The sequence below is a fragment of the Aspergillus nomiae genome (genome assembly GCF_001204775.2).
Source record: "Aspergillus nomiae NRRL 13137 chromosome Unknown contig00412, whole genome shotgun sequence".
Lineage (NCBI taxonomy): Eukaryota > Fungi > Ascomycota > Eurotiomycetes > Eurotiales > Aspergillaceae > Aspergillus > Aspergillus nomiae.
Genome location: NW_015378467.1, coordinates 16156 through 29924, shown reverse-complemented (window position 1 = coordinate 29924; position 13769 = coordinate 16156). Strand labels below are relative to the sequence as shown.

The 13769-nt window shown below is 49.4% G+C and overlaps 6 protein-coding genes across 6 annotated transcripts; 3 read left to right on the top strand and 3 right to left on the bottom strand.

Moving 5' to 3' along the window:
• ANOM_008716 (uncharacterized protein) lies at positions 1-1182 on the top strand (the record flags this gene model as incomplete). The annotated part of the gene is made up of 2 exons (XM_015553972.1): positions 1-996; positions 1054-1182. Coding segments are annotated over 2 exons (1029 nt in total), but the record flags the coding sequence as incomplete, so codon positions are not given.
• A 600-nt stretch (positions 1183-1782) lies between these two features.
• Positions 1783-2178, bottom strand: ANOM_008715 (uncharacterized protein; the record flags this gene model as incomplete). Its single annotated transcript, XM_015553971.1, has 1 exon — positions 1783-2178. One exon carries the CDS (start codon positions 2176-2178, stop codon positions 1783-1785), a length of 396 nt encoding a protein of 131 aa, XP_015402678.1.
• Positions 2179-3081: 903 nt separating this feature from the next.
• Positions 3082-6377, top strand: ANOM_008714 (putative respiratory complex assembly protein Rmp1; the record flags this gene model as incomplete). Its single annotated transcript, XM_015553970.1, has 3 exons — positions 3082-3175; positions 3225-3812; positions 3980-6377. Exons 2-3 carry the CDS (start codon positions 3802-3804, stop codon positions 6375-6377), a joined length of 2409 nt encoding a protein of 802 aa, XP_015402679.1. The 5' UTR covers positions 3082-3175; positions 3225-3801.
• A 406-nt stretch (positions 6378-6783) lies between these two features.
• ANOM_008713 (uncharacterized protein) lies at positions 6784-8374 on the bottom strand (the record flags this gene model as incomplete). The annotated part of the gene is made up of 2 exons (XM_015553969.1): positions 6784-8143; positions 8211-8374. The coding sequence occupies 2 exons, from the start codon at positions 8372-8374 to the stop codon at positions 6784-6786; spliced, it is 1524 nt and encodes a 507-aa protein (XP_015402680.1).
• A 677-nt stretch (positions 8375-9051) lies between these two features.
• Positions 9052-10060, bottom strand: ANOM_008712 (aromatic alcohol reductase; the record flags this gene model as incomplete). The annotated part of the gene is made up of 3 exons (XM_015553968.1): positions 9052-9501; positions 9561-9974; positions 10028-10060. 3 exons carry the CDS (start codon positions 10058-10060, stop codon positions 9052-9054), a joined length of 897 nt encoding a protein of 298 aa, XP_015402681.1.
• A 235-nt stretch (positions 10061-10295) lies between these two features.
• ANOM_008711 (fungal specific transcription factor domain-containing protein) lies at positions 10296-13627 on the top strand (the record flags this gene model as incomplete). Its single annotated transcript, XM_015553967.1, has 6 exons — positions 10296-10414; positions 10454-11063; positions 11504-11686; positions 11764-12134; positions 12180-12270; positions 12323-13627. The coding sequence occupies 6 exons, from the start codon at positions 10296-10298 to the stop codon at positions 13625-13627; spliced, it is 2679 nt and encodes an 892-aa protein (XP_015402682.1).
• Between the last annotated feature and the right edge of the window lie 142 nt (positions 13628-13769).

Below are 13769 nucleotides of genomic sequence, written 5' to 3'. Positions count from 1 at the left end.
AAGGGTTTGATCTCTGCAGTGGGTCCTCTCTTGACTCCTGAGCTCTTCAAGGAGATCAGCGGCCTCCTTAACAATGCCAACGATCTGTTGACTGCGGACTTCGTCAAGCAGATCAAGAACTTGATCAACTCGCTTGGCCCTCTACTTACACCTGAACTCTTCAAAGAAATCAGCTCGCTACTGGATAATGCCAACAGCCTGCTGACTAAGGACTTCGTAGACTTGGTCAAGAACCTGCTCAAGGAGGCCGGTCCTCTGCTGAAGCCTGAATTGTTCAAACAGATCAGCTCGCTGCTAGACAACGCCAACAACCTGTTGACTCCATCGTTTGTCAATGAGACTACAGGCTTGATTGACACGATCTCTCCTGTATTGACACCTGACCTGCTCTTGAAGGTCGGTAGCTTGTTGAACAGTGCTGGCAAATTGCTGACCGATGGATTCGTCGACGAAACCAACACTTTGATTGGCAATGCCAACTCTCTCTTGACTAAGAAGTTTGTCAAGGAGACCAGCGATTTGATCGACGGCATTGCACCAGTCATCACTCCTGAGCTTCTGGGACTTGTTGGTGGTCTCCTTGCAAATGCCGACTCTCTCTTGACGCCGAAGTTTGTCAATGAGACTAAGGGCTTGATTGATGGCATCTCGCCCGTCCTTACCCCTGAATTGCTCACGCAAGTCGGTAGTCTTCTCAATAACGCTGGCAAGCTCCTGACGAGCGAGTTCATTGATGAAACGAAGAGCCTGATCGGCAATGTGGCACCTGTCATTACCCCCGACCTGCTGGAGGGTGTCGGTTTCCTTCTCGGCAACGGAACGAACCTCCTTACCCCCAAGTTTGTCAATGAGACGAGAGATCTCATTGACGGTGTCTCGCCTGTTATTACCCCAGAGCTACTCGGCGAAGTTGGTGGCCTTCTCGGCAACGCCAACGACTTGTTGACGAAGAAATTCGTCAATGAAACACAGATTTTGATCGAAGACGCTTCTGAGGTAAGCTCAGCCCTAAGCTATGGTTTTCTAGCTGTTCGCTGACTCTTTCTTTTCTAGATACTGCCTGTCGTGGTGAAGATTCTGGGTACACTGTGAAGAATCGAGAGCCACAGTATAAGGGCTTATGATTAACGGACAACGAATTTACTTTTAATAATGCGAGGATATTATCACGTCTTATGTCGATAAGATTCATGTTTGTGATACTTTCGGGTGCCAAGATATAGCGGCCCCGATTACAATGATGTGATGTTTTAATATGAATCCGTCCATAGCCCAAACTATAATCCATGCCCATGAGATGGTTCGATTTGCTTGCAGGAGTACCTTGGCGAAAACAAAACGCATGATTTCGAAGGAAACACGCAATTCGTGTAAGACCGATGTCTACCATAGCCAATGGACAGTCCAATGGCTTTCTTTCTTCCCCTCCCTTATAGAGCTCCCTGACTCAGCGCAAGGGCATTTCCCCATGCCACTGCTGGGGGGTATTCTTCCAAGCTCTTGGATTAGGTAGTTAAAGTTGAGAAGCGCTGAGGAGGCAAGGTCGATGGGAAATAGGTGTAGATGGACGGAAACCGAAACCCACAATAGATCCGTTAGCGGGACAATAAACGGTAATTCATAACCGAGTTTGAAGCAAGCATCGTGGCGGCCGGGCTCGTCCCAATCTGATGAGAAATGCCGCAGTCTTAGAACACCCAAGTCGTTTGGTATGTTCTGTGAGCGGTTTCTTGAAGGCAACCTCCCCTGCATCTTTTATTCAAGCTGGGATATCCGACGCTTTCACTTCTTGATATTTCGACAGACTTTCATTTCGGTGTTTCTTTCCTTGATCTTCTTGTCCATCGCTTTTTGAACATCTTCGCGTTTCCTCTCGGCGTCCTCCATCTTCTGTTTTACTTCTCTGGCAGCCTGTTCCTGTGCTTTCAGAGCTGCTTCCGGCGATGTGTATTCTTGACGTAATTGCTCAAGCTGAGCGCGGATGTCCTCAGATTCCGCATCAATCTGAATACAAGTAACCGGGTGGTATTTGTGCGGCGGTAACGGCTCGCCGGGGACGCGGACTTCGGGAAGTAGAGGATGTATTGGGGTCGTGCGCTGAGGGGAGCCCAAGGGGACCGGGTTGGTTGTGGGGGAAGGCGTGGGCTCTGAAGGTGGGGATAGGGGTTCCTGGTTCATTTTGCACTTTCAATTGGACTTAAGAAGGGTGTGATATCTGCCGGCTCTCGTGGAGGCTGACTGGAGTACTTAAAAAGATGCGCTCACTCATGGATTTTACCTCCGCAGCGCCGGGAAGACGCTCGAGGCGGTCAGTTTCTGCGGGACGTATTCCAATAGCCTCCGCCTTGGCGCGGAGTGTGGGGAAACCGGAAGCAATGCGAACTCTCATCTGGAACAGAGAGAAGCTTATACGATATTGAAATAATTGAGGAACAGATGCTTATATAGTGCTCACTGGACTGAGCCTTGCCAACCATGCAGGCGTTTGGTATGCTCATCCCCTACGTGACCTTGTTCTATCCGCGGAGCATTCTCCGTCCCCCTATCAGTCGGGACATCATGACCTCATAGGACCCTCCTGCTAACGTATGGAATCCCTTCAGTTCCAAAGAATCGGAGGGTGAGTCAAGCGGCATAATCTGTTCGTTCAAATCATTGACTGTGTTCTTAGCCCAGATTTGAGCTTGGTTTAAGGGTAAGTTACTCGAATCCCCTGGTCTTGATAATTCATATCGATACTGACTCCACGGCCGCTAAAGATAATCGATTTGAACAATGTTCCCCTCGTGAACGGCACAGCATTTGTCAAATGGCGCTTACCTTCGTCAAGCGGTGCCGAAAACCATGGGCACACAGACAAGGCGGTGATTATTGATCACCGAGCATACTGGAGTTACGAGAAGACCTTGCCAGTTCGACTCACTATCGACCGGAACCAGAGCTTGCACGAATGCGACCTACAATTTGAAATCATACAGGAGTTTGAATCGGGAGGAGGCGGCGATACTAAGAATTTCCTGGGAAGGATCAGACTCAACCTCGCTGAATATGTGGACAAGAGCGATGATGATGAGGGTATCGTGAGAAGATACTTGATGCAGGACAGCAAAGTAAACAGCACTCTTAAGATTGGGGTATCAATGCGTCAAGTGGATGGTGATAGGAATTTTACAACGTGTGTTGATACAACCATACATTCTGACTTGGTGACTGACGTGCGGTAGGCCCCCTTTAAAATCGGCCATGGTCTTCGGTGGCATCACAGGCATCGTTTCTGCAGAACAGACCGATCCTGATGATTTGGGTCCACTACCATCTATCAACATGCAAAGTAGGGAAACTGCTGACATGCAGGATATGTACCGCCGGACTTTGGCTGCTTCTTGCAACTCTCGCTCTGACGACACACCTGCGGATAAGCTAGTTGAGGACCTTTTCTCGGGAAGCATTAGCTGGAGCAATGAAGTCTATGGTCTTCAATCGGCCGCGGCCAAGGAAGCTGACCGTCTTCCATCCACCGGTGCAGCTACGAAAAGTACGGCGGCGAATAGACTGTCACCCAGTTTTGAAAGACGACCGAAAAGCTCTTCTAGCAATCAGTTCCGCAGTGACGGTAAATTGCCGGAATTCAGTTCGAGAGTTGGCCACAGCAGGAAGCGAAGCAGCATTGAACATCAACTTTACGGTACTGCGAAGGGCAATGCTTGGAAGAACCGCAGCAATGATCACGAACTCTCGGAGTTTGATGTTCGGGAGGATTTAAGGAGCTGGGAGATTGGTGTTAAGGATTGATGGCAGAAGATGTTTTTCAGGTATTGTATTTAATCTTATATTTCTAAATAATACCCATATCTTTTTGGCTGGAATCCGTCGCATTTCATCTTTTATATACTATCGAACATTGAGATCGGAAGCCTATCACCGATTGGGAAGTGCCCCATCCGCCGACTAGTCCACTTTGGGGCTAGTGTAAATCTAGAATCAATTCTCCAGGCTTGAAAGTTGAGAGCTTCAACATTCGCTCGCCGAAAAGTTACTCACAAAGTGCCATTCCCCCCACCTTGGTGTCCCAGATGCTTTCGCGTTCTTCAAAAGGTGTCGCGGGGCTTCTGAGCTGCCCGATAACCCCTTCCTGCAGGAAATGCTCGTCACCATCGGCCCTTCGACTACGCGACGTTTTTGTCCGGTCCCAGCATACGGACGGCGGCGAACCAGAAAATGATAGCCCAGAAAGCCCAGAAAGCCCAGAAAGCACAGAATATCGACCACCCCGATACAGACGCAGGTTAAAGCATCTGACAAAACCAAGAAGAGAGAAATTTGACAAGGTACCGATCGATGTGTCTTCCTTGGGAAATCCTGGTGAAGTAGTTGTCGTACCGCATCCAAAACGTCGCCGCTTTCTCGACTTCAAAGATTCGAAAGAGCACACCGACGAAAACACGAAAGATGCACTGCCGTTTATGCTGTATGATATAGAGAACACCGAAGACATCCTCGATAGCGATCTAATTACGGAGCGAATCGAAAGTTTCCGCACACCTTATCGTCCGGGAGATAAATTGAGTACCGCCGATTGGGAGAATCTTCGGTCAGATGTCCAGACGTCGTTCACAATCCAGCAACTGTCGGACTACATTGAGCAGTTTAAGGCAGACGGCGCCGTGTCGGACGAAGGACTAGTACTTGATGGAGGACCAAAACTTGCGCAATGGAGGCCGGGTACTTCGGCGTTTTATGAAACGGAGTCGGCCCCCCAGGTGGGAGCCGCTAAAAGAGTTGCAACTTCGCTAGATCTCAGAGGCAAGTATCTGCTCACTGAGCGGATACTCCGCGATTGCTGGCACCTTGGGCTCATTGGCGAAGTCGGTCAGCTGGATATTCGTCTGCCCGCCCATACACTGTCGTTATTTTTACACTCCGAACACTTTTCCTTCGAGGAACTCGCTGGTCTTCACGATGCGAAGATTGATATCACCCATTCGCTTGGCCTTGTTCGCATCACTGGAAAGCTGCATTCTTGTGAATTCATCCGTGACATCATATACGACGCCACGACCAGGATACGAGAGGAGGATCTTGAACTGTACCCTCCCGGGGCCACCCCAAAAGGCAAAAACCGTGTTTTCACTGCCGATTTCTTGTCATGGGTCAGCATGACTTACGGTGTCTCATTCGACCTGACCTCCACTACGCCAACTAAGATGTTCTACCTTGTCGAAAACAAGCCGAAAGCAGAGAGCGCTCGGAGGACACTGAATCTGGCAATTCACGATGCCACACAGCCTCCGATACCATTCGGTACTTACATGGCAGCCTCAGAGCCCGTCGACACCTACGACATCAACCCGGAACTCAATGTATCATGGTTTGATCGACAGAATACATGGTTCCGCTGGGCCGTACCATCGGCGCAAACAATCTCATCAAGCATGTCAGACACACCATTCTTCAATCAACACGAAACGCGCCTATCAGGCGAACTCCTCAAACTTCTGCGCGCAAGAGCTCGCACTAAGATCGGCAACGCCGCAGCCCACGAGAGCATAACAGCAGCAGTCGGCCGGTGCCTCTTCCAGCACAAGCCGTTCGAAGGAAAGGCCATCACCGCCGCCCAGCTGGGCAAACTGGCACCTCCGCGGACCTTCACAACCGACATTCCCCGAGTAATCCCGTTCCTGCACCAGCTCGCCGCAGACTACCCAGAGGAAGAAATCCAACCACACCGTCTCCGCCTAGTCCCATCCGCAGTCCACGCAAACATATTCCCCCAGCTCGAGCTCGAAGTCGCCATAGCCCCAGGAGGCTTCGAGTCCGAATACAACGTGCAAAACGCCAAAGCAATCCTATCCCAAAGCAGCGTCGACTACCTCCTCCCCGAATGCAGCCTCGATCTCCGCTTCACTCGACAATTAACCCACGATGTACTGGACAGCTTCGGCGAGGACGGTCCCCTGGTACCACTCCAGGACTCCCTGCGGGACTTCTTCTCCAAAGCGGTGATCTACGAGGGCGAGACTCCTCTTCCGGCCTTTTCTCAGCTCTCAATCCCCAATCATCTCTTGGTTGAGACGGGCGAAGAACGCGATCCCGATGGCTTCACTACGGCGGAGTACATGTATCTGCCTGTCAACGATTTCCGGGGCACGCGTCTCCATCAGTATGATTATGAGGGCCACAGACTTAACTACTCTTTCTACGAGAGTGGGCCTTTTAGTTCTCATCGTACGACGGACATCTTCTTGGATATGGATGTGGCTGGCTCGTCGGAACAGAATGCTGACTCCCAGGAACCTGTCCAGCAAGAGTTTAGTTCTTTCTATAAAGCGGCCTGCTCTTTGGCGTTTGACTTGGATAAATCCGGTCGTGCGATGTGAGATGGATGATGTGATCGCTATATGTATATGTATATTACTTATATTTTTCTTTTCCACGTGGGCCGTTGTTGCTCTTGTTATAATAATCTTTGAAGAATGTAAATACCGTTATACCCTCTCCCTCAAGTATTGCATTAAATGTCATGTAGCCTGGTGTAGTGCCTGGGTATTGTGGTCTCATAGGCATTTTATTACACCTCAATAGAATTGTCCAATCGTAGGTGGTAGTATGTTCACATTTTCATGGTCCAAGTAGTGAGGACCAGGGTATAAAGTGCTACTATCCACGAATAATTTGGCTTGCTAGTAAGTTCGCCCGAGGAACATTAATAGTATGCAGTTGATCACGACATTGGTAACAGCATGAATTAATTCAGCATCGTAGCATCCATCACATTACTGTATCTCAATGAACACTGTTGGTATTGATACCGACTAAGTCGTAGAAATCGCTGACGCCCTTCCTGAAGCCATTCTCCCATTCCTCAGCAAAGTCCTCATTCAACTTTCCGGTGTCAGCGAATCGCTTTCGAACCCACAGCTCCATTGCCCCGATTTTCTCTCCTCCGTTCCAGCCACCAGTAAGAACGTCTCGTGATAATGCACCGAAGAAGTTCAACGCATCATTGAATCCAAGGTCCCAGCCGAGGGCATACTGTTGGTGCTCGCGAGTATTTGGTGAGTCCGAGTGTTGTGATAAAGCAGACTCTCGGGACTGCAATCGCTGGGTCTCAGCCTGTGCAATTTTACTGATAACTTGTGCTCGGGGAATAGCGAGCCATGAAGGAGGCGGTATAGCATCAGTACTGACTTGCCGCTCGAAGTCCCACTCATCACCGGTTATCCGGTGTATTTTGTAACCCACGAAAGCGGATCCACATGTCTTGGACTCCCACTGTTTGCTCTGTTCTTGACCGAAGGTCTTGGTTAAGGCCGGTCTCTCGGCCGCATCCACGCGGGCCCAGGTTTGTGCATCCATCGCGCAGCTGTATTGTCCGATGTAGGCATCGACTGCAGTTCGATGAGAGCCTACTTTGCCTTGACGAGTTGAAAGTTCAGAGAGCTCGCTGTGAAGCTGTGAGATGATAGCCCTGGGGTCCATGTGCTGATATGATCCCGTCGTGTAATACTTGTGGGTATCCACGATAATCGGACTCCTGGCTACAGGGCTCTCAAGTCTGTTTTTCCTCAAAGCATAGTCCAACGCCTCGGCGAAATTCCCACCGTCACTGATGTAGATGGGTAGGGATGGGTTGACACAGCTCGTGATTTCGAGAACTTCATCATACCATTTCCGAAGATCGCAGGTTTTCCAGTCCGTTTCGCTAGATATTTGAACTCCGATCACCCCAGCCATCGCATGATACGTAACTTCTTGGACAATAAAAGTGACGCAGTCCGTGGCCATCGTCCAACTGCGCTCACTCGCGCAGAAGTCAGCAATCCCAATCTCACTGTGGCTGTTACGGTCCATGCTACCTGGAATGATCTGAAAACCAATGAGGACTCCGATACCATGGTGGTAGCATTTCTCGATGAGACGTTTCAGGATATTCCAGCAATTAACGTACACCTCCGATGCCTCGCCTTCGAAATCCGTCCCCGTGCAGAAGACTGGCCCAAGGGTAAAAAAGCCTATCGGGATTCGTATTGAATTGCATCGTGCCACATCTTTGAGCCATATGATGTCGAAGTCGGTCAGGGAAGTCCGCCAGTGCGCTTCCCATTTCAAGCGGGTTTCCTCGAGTCCGCAAGCCTTGAGCGACCTGTATGCGTGAGATTGTATCAGCAACGAAGCCAGCAAAGAAGGGGTGTCTCCCTATGCGCGCCGACCTTTTTACCTCTTCGAGCTCCTTGGAGCTTCCGGAGTCACTACTGGATGCTCCATCACTTAACCAAGGCCCATGCACAAACATAGAGCCTAGATTGGTACCATGCTGATATCGGTAGTGAAATATGTCCTCCGCAGTTGGTGGTGCATAGTTTGAGTCAGTCATAGTCCTGCAGCAGCTTGACGGATGCTTGGCTACTACGACAATTTTTTAGAGGTAATATTCGTCCCCGAAGATGCGAGACTGTTGATGCAGAACCATACAGCGACTAATTCTAAATGCATGGGAAGCAACACTGAGACTGATGTGTTGTGAGGATTATAGGACGCAACACGGGTGTTCAATGGCTGTCAAGGACGCGTGGAACTAGCTGGCAGTATCTATTGAAAGAGGCAGTCCATCACGGGCAACAGATCGCTTCTGGACTCTATATCGCAGGATTGATTGATGTTCCAAGCTGTGAGTACATTTTCAAGGAATGTGACGCATTTGGAAAGGGTGGATATACCAGTGATGTCATCTCGGAACTATGAACAGCTTTGAGCTGACTACGCAGTAACAACACAATCTGATCTGCATAGTTAGTATAGGTTCAACGTTAAGTTTTATAGTCTTTTTCATAGGAATTTATGTAACCAAGAACTCTGAAACATTACGCCACAAGACGCTTCGAGACTTAGTACGAAGACCCGCCAAATATATCTATATGTATGTATGTATATCACGTTACTTCTAGAGTACTTGTGGCATTCAATTCATCGGCAGACAATCCTTGGGTTTTAGATCCTTGAGCATTCAAGTATGATAAAAATGCCTTGAAAACAGTTGATTGAGCCTCTAGATCATGCAACAACACGCTTGACAGTATCCCGAACTGATTCCAACTTCAACCCCAGCACATCATTGGCCAGGGTCACGTCTTTGGCATAATTGGCCTGCAGGCCAGGGGTGTTGCCATAACAGGTGGCTCGGACTAGTTGGAATGCACCACTGAAGTCGCCAGCACCGAGTTTCTTAAATCCTTCATCAACCTGATCCTCGGTGGTGGTTGCTTTCACGGACCATTTAGCACCCGTTGCTTCTTCCAGTGCAGCCAGGATCTCGTTCTGAGTGGTTTCGACAGAGGCAATGTAGAGGTACTTGTTGCTGGTCTCCTGGGGGTGTTGTAGCACTGAAACCACTGCTTGGCCAAGCTGCTTCTCATTGGTAAGGGTGAAGCTCTGGTTACCACCGTCCCAGATGGTTGCAGTATGGTTTGCGACGTCAAATTCAAGGAAGCCATTTTCAAGACCCTAATTAACCGAATGAGTCAGATTTCCCGGAAGGAAACTAGAGTAAACAAGTTACTTACCCAATCAAGCAATCCTGAAGTTGCGACGGCAGTCCACGACAGGCCATCGGATTGCTTAGTCTTTAAGTACTCGATGAGCTCCTTCTTCTGGCCAAAGAAGGGTGCCAATTTCAAGACAGCCTCGTTCTGGCTGTTGGAGGAGAACTCAGAAGGGATGAACCGTTGAACGCCAGACCGAATTGCAGCATCGACAACCTTCTTCTGCTCGCCAAATGCTGTGGCACCTACTGCTGAGATGACGGCGTCCTGGCCCTTGAAGACAGCTTCAAGGTCGGCATCTGAGAAATCGCTCTTGTGGACAGTGATACCGGCGGGAAAGCTAGCCTTACTTTCCTTGCGAGACAAGACGGTAATGTTAAAACTGGAAGATGCAATGAGGCAATCAATGATGATCTTGCCAATAGCACCGCTGGCCTAATTGGAAGTGTGAGTATGGTGGTGCAGTGCAAAGATGGGAATTTACATACACCAACGAGGACAATATTCTTGTATCCGGCCATTGTAAAGAATATGAGGGAAGAATCGAGCTTTAAGCAAGTCAATAACTGGGGATTGAAGAGAGTCACAGACAGTTTATGGCGATGTCTCTGCTTTGTGGATTGAGAACAGCTGACGACGTGACGAGGACGGCATCTTTATATGTAGGAGGGTGAGCACCTCGTTGAGGGGATTACTTTTCAATCGACATGGCCAGTATACTACTTCGTACTAAGAATCAGCAAGCTACTCAGTTCGATGACAAATGGATGGGATGCTTACATAGATGCGGACTTTGTCCTCCGCTCCTCCGCTGCAGCCAATCGGAGCGGCTCCCCTCCGGACTACGCCATCGTTGGATTCCATTATGATGTCCGGTCCGCTTGCTCTGTTGATTGAAACATGAGGTTTGGTAGTATGCTCGTTGCCATGGCCCTCAACTTTCTATCAACTCTCTGCCAACAAACCGTGGGCCGCTTACTTCCCATCAACGTGGACCGTTTCCCTACTCTTTTTCATCAACAAACAGTAATAGACAACCCACAGGACCGGGTCTGCTCATGCCCAGTAAACCCTCCTCTATCGACGACTGAACGGACTGTCTTCGGTATCGGGGGATGTACAGTCTACGGCTACCCGTCCACTGGCGGGATTCTCATCAAAAAGGCTGATCTTCTCGACATGCTTTTCCTGTCGCTCCCGCGCTCTCATGTATCGCAGCGCTCACCCAGTGTCGACGACGAAGACAGGTTCTGTAACCTTCTGCGACGGACTGGTGCGACGTTCTGGCCGAGTAGGGAGGACTGGTTCGATACGCGGATGGGCCTGAGAGAGATCACCGAGGAAGAAGAGAAGGTAATCGTGTACGGTTGGCCGACGGATGGAGTGGGTGTATGGGTATTACGATTTAAAAGTGTCGAGCAACTGCCACGGGATTTTGGGAGAATAAGTTTAGCAATGAATATGGAGGAGAAGATACAGATCATGAGAGAGTATGGCGCTACGTTTGTTGAAGATGTCACGCAGGTAGAGGAGCTAAACACGATTTATGCTGACCCTGAGGTCTACTAGTCTTGGGAGGGGTACTTGTGGAGAAGAATTTCATTATCCTACTATATGCAGCTCTTGTCAAACAAAATCTAACTGTCAAGTTCTGGGATGTCTAGGCCGGCTCATACTCTCCGTAAATTATATGATACCCAGTGCGCAAGGATTCTACCATGTGTAAGAATCCAAAATAACAGCCTTGTTCTAGTTCGGACTAGTCTACGGGTGTGGCGCTTATCAAGAGCGAAAGAGGGTAGAAATGTGAAATCCAAACTCGCAAGGCACTATTTTACTTAGCTTCAACCAACATGCCCCGCCGGGTGATTGCGTCGGGACGGTCCTGTCTTGAGTGCCGCCGGCGCAAGATCAAATGCGACCGATCCTTACCCTGTGCATACTGTGTCCGGACGCATATACAGTGCACATACCCTCAACCTAAAACAGGTGAAAATGGCGACCATTCCGTTAACAGTGACCTTGTGGCCCGGGTGGAAAGTATTGAATCCAAGTTCCAGTCCCTAGAAAGGAGTCTAGCGCATATCACACAGCTCCTGCATATGAATCCTTCATTGTCCAGTCAGGAACAAGATCAGTTGAGGCTTGTAAGCTTGTCTTTCGTCATTCAAAGTGAACTGCAGACAGACCACAACCGGTAAGCTAGTTACTAAGACAGTAGTAGGAAATCGGACAAGACCGGGGTAGCTCCGGCTGGTCTGGTGCTTCTCATTCTACTTCACCCAACGATGGGCAACTTTGGCAGTCTTTCCCTTTGAGGCCGGACCCTTCAACCCCGCTAGAAGCCCTTCATCCTTCTCCAGCTGTAATCGCATTCATCTGGCAGACCTACCTGGATGTGGTAGATCCCGTGCTAAAAGTTTTCCATGTCCCGACCGTGCAAAGGCAGGTAACGAGTGTCATTCGAGGCCGATTTAACCTCGATGCCCCTACAGAATGCTTGATCTTTGCAATTTATTACTCTACCGTAGTGACCATGTCGGCAGAAGAGTGTCGTGAGGAGTTTGATGAGGACAAAGCCGTAATACTGACACGGTACGTATGTTTCTCATGGGAAGACGCCTTCGCTGACTGAGTAAGGTATCGAACGGGAGTCGAGCAGGCTCTGTCACGAGCGAACTTCCTCACGTCCCTGGATTTGACGGTTCTGCAAGCATTTGCTCTCTATCTGGTAGTTATACACCCATATTTGAAACAAAACGGACCTTAAGAATAGTATCTAGATCTGCGGCAGAAGGGACGGGAATGGACCCGACGTATGCACGCTTATAGGCGTTGCCATTGGAACTGCCATGAAGATTGGTCTCCATTGCGACGGAGCTGGTCTAGGTCTATCCCCCTTCGAGGCAGAAATGCGTCGCCGGCTCTGGTGGCAGATATGCACTTTGGATGTCCGAACGGCAGAGGACCATGGCTCTGAACCGACCATCCTCGAATCTACCTTCAATACTGAATTACCGTTGAACATCAACGACACTAGCCTGGAACCCGACATGAGCGAACTGCCTCAAAGTCAGCTTGGAAAAACCGAGATGACCTTTACGCTGGTCCGGTTTGAAGGGAGCCATTTTGCGCGAAGAGTGGCATTTTCAGACAGGTTCTGCCGCACGAACACTTACCCAGTCATGAATGAGGCACAGAAGCGTGAGGCAATAGAGCAATTCAAGGAGCTTATAGAGAAACAATACTTGTCGTTTTGCGACAAAGAAGTTCCACTTGACTTTATCACTGCTGCCTCCATTCGTTTGATTTTGGTGAAATTGAAATTGGCAGTATGCAGGCTACGGAGGGATCAGGCCCCGGCCATGCTTATGCAGACAAATTACAGGAGGGCTTGTGAGGAAGTCCTACAGCGCGCCCAAATGCTGCGAAATTACGAGAAGGGCAAAAGATGGCTCTGGCTTTTCCAGACCTATGTCGAATGGGACTCGCTGGCTTATCTCCTGCTCCATCTCTGTATAGCACCTCCAGAGGAGCAGTCTGATGCTGTTTGGAAAACTATTGACGAGATCTACCACCACTGGAAGAGTGAATCAGATATCTATCATGATCGCCGCTGGAGGCTCATTGAAAAGCTTCGATACCAAGCTGTTATCACACGGGGTAGAAGGCAGAACATCCCTCAATCGCCACGGGAGACGCAACCGGATCATTACAAAACACCTGAACGACGTGCTATAGGACCTGCGGTCAGAGTATACGGAGATTCATCGTCCGGAGCCCAACAGACAACAAGCACCAAGAATGATCAGTCGTCTAACGCGGAAGCTGCTGCTCACGCACACCCATCGCCCGTGGCAATGGTTCAGACAACCGAGTCCAACCCTACCGCTGAGCAACCATTCCCCATGGGTACATTCGTCAACGTGGCGACTGCGACATCCGCAACTCAACCAGTAGAAGAGGCAGTCTCGAGTGTTGCTGAATTGCCGAGTGGGGGTACTGGTTGCGAGTGGAGTGCAGCACTATTCGAAATTTTTTGGGATCTCACTGGATCTGCACAAGGTGCCTCTGTATCATGGCTGTAGTTGTTTCATTTTAATAGGCTTGACAATGCGTAGCTGTTTTGAAATGATGCCAAGCATGGGTATTGTGGATATCCATGCCTTCATCCCTAGTTATGACAATGCCGAAAGGCGAAAATCCGTCACAGAAATATACATCATATAT